The sequence below is a fragment of the Acyrthosiphon pisum genome, chromosome X (genome assembly GCF_005508785.2).
Source record: "Acyrthosiphon pisum isolate AL4f chromosome X, pea_aphid_22Mar2018_4r6ur, whole genome shotgun sequence".
NCBI classification, from domain to species: domain Eukaryota; kingdom Metazoa; phylum Arthropoda; class Insecta; order Hemiptera; family Aphididae; genus Acyrthosiphon; species Acyrthosiphon pisum.
The window spans coordinates 45997529-46003819 of record NC_042493.1 but is presented as its reverse complement, the minus strand read 5'-3'; the positions used below and the strand labels follow the sequence as shown (position 1 = coordinate 46003819).

Sequence of the window (6291 nt, the reverse complement as noted above, 5' to 3'; positions counted from 1 at the left end):
TTCAGCTTTGCATAGTAATATCATCAGTACTGCTATGATATTAAAACAAATGAGGGACACTACTAATATGAACTATGACACTATTGAAGGTTGCAATCAAATTTTACGCCTAATAGATCTAAAATTTCTATGCTTACTAAATATATATGGAATAAAATACTTACGCATATCGATAAAACCAATAAATCTTTGCAAACTAAAGATATTACAATTGATATTCAAAATGACTGCACCGATTGATTTATTAAAATTTATTCATAAACAAAACTTACAAGATATTTATCCTAACCTAGAAATAGCGTTAAGAATATTTCTCACTATTCCAGTAACAACTGCTAGTTGTGAAAGAAGTTTTAGTAAACTTAAACTAATGAAAAAATACTTAAGATCAACTATTGGACAAGAGAGACTAACAAGCATGGCAATTTTATCCATAGAACATGAATTTGCTAGACAAATTTCAAATGACGAAATTATCGATGAATTCTCTAGCCTTAAAGCAAGAAAAGAAAATTTTTAAAGTTCGAAATTTACATATTGTCATAATAGCTGATAATTAAATGATGTTGAATTACCTAAATATATATATAAAAAATAAATGTTAAAAAATATCATTCCGTATTTTCGTCACTTTTTTAATCGCTAAAAAGGCGCATTTTCCTAGGTTTGCCAGGGGCGCTAACGAGTCTTTCTACGCCACTGTTACCGCCAGATGAACATGTAAATACTATTGAAGACTTGGGTTTGCTATCAACCAAAATAAATTTTGGTAATAATTTGAACGATGTGAATATTCCTTGTGGTAGTGATAATATTGTAAATGAATCATTTAATATTAGTAGTAAACCATTTGAAAAATGTTCTAGTTTCAATAAAAAATTATGTCAATTGATTATAAAGTATAAAATGTCTCATAACTGTGTCAATGAATTACTTGAAATTTTAAGATCTGAAGGGTTAGATGTTCCAAAAGATGTCAGAACATTATTAAAAACCCCTAAGTCCAAATCTCATGAAATTAATCATATTGAAAATGGGTCATTTATACATATTGGAGTAGAGTTTATGATTAAACCAGTCTTACAATTATATTTTGATAGTCTAATACATTTGGATACACTTTTGTTGAGTGTAAATGTTGATGGTTTATCAATTACTAATAGTTCCAAGTTTAGTTTTTGGCCAATTCTGATTTCTTTTATAAACATACCTATATTAGCTAAAATAGTATTACCAGTAGGAATTTTTCATTACTTCAGTTGTAGTTTTAGAATATATGCACAATGTTTGTCTTGGTGTATACGTGTATACACCACAGTACCAAAAACTCGTAAATGTTTAATATCAGGCACGACTTTATAATATACCTCGTAAGGTGGCTTACCATCCTGTGAACTCGTTCCGGTTAGATTAAGTGTATAAACCGCTGTGTTCACAGCTTCTGCCTATAATGATACATCAAAATTTTTCGCACAAATCATTGTGTCCTGGCAGCTTCTACGATTGTTCTGTTATCACGCTCGACTTTCTCGTTCTGTTACGGCGTATATGTTACCGTAGTTTGGTGTCGTATGCCATATTTCTGTAGAATACCTGTAAATATCCTTGTTTACGAATTCTAATCCATTATCCGTCCTTAATATTTTGACCTTAGATCCTGTTTCTGTTTTAACACTTTTTATAAATGTTTCCATAACATTTTTTGCTTCATATTTATTTTTAATAAAATATACCATTCTATAACGTGAGTAGTCATCTCTAAATAGAAGAAAATATTTTGCCATACCGATAGAGTTCCTCTGCATTGGTCCACATAAATCTGCATGTATTAAATCACCAACGTTAAAATATTCCGTCTCACTTTTACTGAACGATTGACGGTGTTGTTTCCCGATTATACAGTCGCTGCATACAAATTGATCGTTCTTGGCTGAATAATCAATATTATGTTTTGCCGAACAATTCCTCACATATTGAATATTCTGGTGAGCTAAATGGTGTGCCATACTTCTAATCGTTTTTATACTGCAATGTTCGTATAACATTCAGTTTTCGACGGCACTTCGACTTTGATCTGTAATTCAAACAATCTTCTGCTGCGCTTACCTGCGCATACGGGTTCTCCATTGTTTGTAAACACACACGTTTTATTGTCCGACGTTAATTCTAAACCTCTGTCTAACGCTAACCCGCACGAGAATAAATTAAATTTTAATCATGGCACGTGCAATACATTTGCCAAGTAATTTTTATTCCAATTACCGTTCACGTATGATAAAATATTAATATTACCTTTTCCTGTTGCATACAGATTTGTTCCGTCACCTATTGTTACCTGTTGTGTGTATTTCAATGGTTCATAACTTGTAAACCATTCTAGATTCGCGCTCATATGATCCGACGCTCCTGTGTCTAATACCCACATATCTGTTGTAGTATTATTTATCCTTGACTCGTTTAACAAATGTTTTTAAATTTGTATCTGTTGTACCGGTTTTGCCACCGTTCATACTACGTAGGTAATTCCTACATTATCGTTTATAATGTCCAATTTTACCACAGTAATAACATTTAACATTATTTTTATTAGTAAATTCTGTTTTACCTTTACCATAACTGCTGTTTCTTCCATTAAATCTGTTTTGATATTTGGCTGGAAATGCACTCTATTTCTCTTGTTCACCAACTTCACCTTGATTTCGCCTTGATCTCCAGCATCCGTGATTCTTCGATCAATAAACGACTAGTTAAATTATTTACTATTTTACTTCCCGCTGGGATAGAATCCCGTGCACTTTAAAAATGATTATATTCATTTGGTAACGTCATCAAAATTTTTGTCATAACCATGTTGTCCGAAACAGGTTCACCCGCTACACTCAGTTTCCTTCCTAAATTGACAAATTTAGAAATATGCGTCGACATGTTACCTGCCGGTTCCCTTGAATAACTGAAACATTTTGTTGAAGCAAATGCATACTTGCCTCAGATTTCTGCTCGTAAATACTCAGCAGTTTCTCCCACATTTCAAATGCAGACTCACAGTTAATCAAATATTGTCATGGACCTTCGTCCACTGAGGTATCTATTATTTTTTGACATTTACCGTCTGCTTATAGCTAAGAATTTGCTTGCTTTTGCCAACGTGATTTGGCATCCTCGTTCGTCTCTGTTTCCGACGACTTTTTGATAAGTAATCCTAGTTTAGTCCATTCACCTGAAACTATACCACCTACTTCCAGGGCATTAAGAATGACCTTCATTTGGAACTTCCATAATAGCCAGTTTTCCGCACATAATTTTGTTATCTTCACCGAGTCTTCCATGACTGATGGCTTCAGTATACTTGACCTGTATAATAATTTACCAACAAAATTTACCTATATACACTGTTCCGCCGTTTTCCAAAATCCAGGGTATCTCCGACTAGTTGTAGTTTTCTGCGTTAATACAGATACAAAAATTATTCGATCATGAATCCACTAGACTGTGTATCTGGGTTAGTGACTGGGCCCATAACCTGTTGAAATTGAATCTTGACGGACTAATGATTTTAGTATTAATCACGGACTAAGATAAATAGGACTGGAAACGAGATAGTCATCTATGGAACTACAGTGTAACGCTTCTGGTACAAGTGCGATTTTAACGCCATCTATGATCCATTCTACGAAATATTAATACATCAGTGTCCAGTGATCATCGTTATTCGTTACTGTATAAAAAATAAATATATCCTTGTAACTTGTAAGTTTTTATTAATTCTTTAATAATCGTTACTTATATATCTAACTGAAATAAATTTGTTGTTTAAAGTACATAGTATACACTGTATTGATTCAATTTTAAATTATTGTTGAAAATAATTTTAAATTAAAAGCAATTAAGACTTAAGTAATAACTAATTTAGCAGACTTCTTTTTCTTTGAATTTATTTTTTGTTGGTTTTTATTTTCCATATTGGAATATTGTCGCATTCTTGTTGTAATATAGTACTTGAGGATAAACATTAAAATTTCATTTTTATGTTCACTACAAGGAAATATTAATAATCCGGCGTTATTATCCAGAACATCATCAAAAGTGTCCTCAAATACTGACATCTTATTACAATTTTTTGAAAAAGAATTTTCTATGGCTACAATTAATCTATAAAAATGTTCATTAGGATGAATTAATTTTCCCTTTGATTTAAGGTTAGTAAAACCAATTAATCTATTAATTATTCATAATTAATTCTTAATAATATGACCATCGTCTATTATGCTTACTTCACCAATGTAAGAAGAGAAAATTGATGGAACAGCACCTCGTTTTAACTGAGGTATAGTGCGTTTCATTTCTCTGTTCATCTGTAATTAGTACTTAATTAATGTTATTTATAATTTAATTATTTACTAATATAAATATTTCATACATTATTTAGATGATTAGCATATTCATAAATAATGTCTTGGTTTTTAAAATGCTTTACACAAACAAATGTAGCAAGGCAATTTCGACCATTGGCATTTGAAATTGCTTCATTCCAAGCAGTTAAATTAGCCACATCTTTTGGACTTTTAAATAAAGTGTATTTTTTTCCCTCTGAAGATCCCGTACAGCCATCCACAGAGCATTTTTTCGGCATTTTAGTGAATAATAAATGGATAATATAGTTGGTAAAATGTAATATACATTAAATACTAAATGCTAATACCTAATAGGTGCGTATAAATCACGGACTAAGATAGAGTTAACTTAGTCCGTGGTATAAATGTATTAAACTATTGTAATTATAAACAGAAATAATATGCAAATAAATATAGGTATGTGTAACAAATGCTAAATATTATCAATAGATAGAGTCACATTTGTCCATGTACTACAAGCGTTACAGTATGGTTCCGGCTACCCGCACTCCTCCCGTCAATCGTTTCCAGTAATGTTTATCTTAGTCCGTGGTATTAATATAAATGAATAATAACACGACAATATGATTATGTAAAAGTATAATATATAATAACGTACAACTGGACAATTTAACGAGACTGTACACTGTACACACACACCGTATACGCACTGTACGGCGGTGCCTGCGCAAGTGAGTATACATCAGTGGCCCTATATATATGATCAGTTGAGGTCATCCCGTATCCGTATACAATATATATAGAAAGCGATAGTAAAAGTATCGCACAGCTATATCGTAATTGCATAAGTATCTATTAGAAAACGACATTGTACACGCACGTGTGTTTAGATGGTTTGAATACTAATATTAATTGTATATTTCAACAGTTATTATTTATAATTAGTAAGTTAAGTTGATATTATAATTTTTTATTCGTTTGTTACGTCCCAACTGACGTCGATACATACACCAACGCAGAGATGAACACTTGATGTATTATGTTATATTTGAGTGTTTATTAACAAGTACAAAATTACGATATTATAAATATATGACAGTGAGTGGTGTTACAACCTGCCTCTAAGTGTCTTATGTGTCCCTAAACCGTCTGACGAGCTCTTGTCATGGGCTTGTATATATATGATCGGGTCCTTTGGAGTGGGTGGTCGTTGTAGTGGCTAAATCCGGTCATGATACAGAGTCCGGGTCTCGAACTTGGTATGCTGGACGACTCGTATCCTTCGTATGAGTGTTGACTTTCCCGAGGAGATACGTGTGACGACGCTTTTATGGTTTGATTGTTTCATACTATGCTTTTGCAACGACCTCCGCGTGTTATAATATACTAATTGTCTTATTAGTTACATTCGTTAGATATTGCTAAGAACGTGCGATACGCTGTACATAGCTTATACATAATTAATTTATACGTAGGTACGTAACACGTTTCTATTAACGCGTTAGAAATTAAAATTCCATTTTTTAGCGTTTTTTCATAATTCTTTGAGGGTTTTTCCGTGACATTAAATAACTATTGAGAAAATCGAAAAATTACCTATTTAAAGTACCATCTTGATCTAATTTTCTAAAAGATAAGGTACTATAAGTATTGAAATTGAAGCACTCCTTCTGGTAGAAATTTTGTATATAGGATATAAAAAAAAAAAAAAAATAAACACCATTGTAAGACCACTAGATCCCTTGCTCCGTTTAGAATCTAAAAGCGTGGCAGTATGTTTGATCACAGAATAAATAAATCAGAATGGACACTGATAATGAATTATACAAGAAGCATAGGAAATCTGATAAATGAATTCGCCATTTTTTTGGAGGAAAATCAGTATGACCATATACAGCAAAAAAAATTATGTTTCGGTAAATGAGTAAATTATTCATTA

At 32.0% G+C, this 6291-nt stretch overlaps 1 protein-coding gene across 1 annotated transcript; it reads left to right on the top strand.

Moving 5' to 3' along the window:
- The first annotated feature begins 223 nt into the window (after positions 1–223).
- On the top strand, positions 224–520 carry LOC103308733 (zinc finger MYM-type protein 1-like). The gene has a single exon (XM_008182683.1). The coding sequence runs from the start codon at positions 224–226 to the stop codon at positions 518–520; it is 297 nt and encodes a 98-aa protein (XP_008180905.1).
- Positions 521–6291: the final 5771 nt, after the last annotated feature.

Excerpts from the sequence above, each read along its gene's own strand:
- LOC103308733 (XM_008182683.1), top strand. The coding sequence starts at position 224 with ATGACTGCACCGATTGATTTATTAAAATTTATTCATAAACAAAACTTA.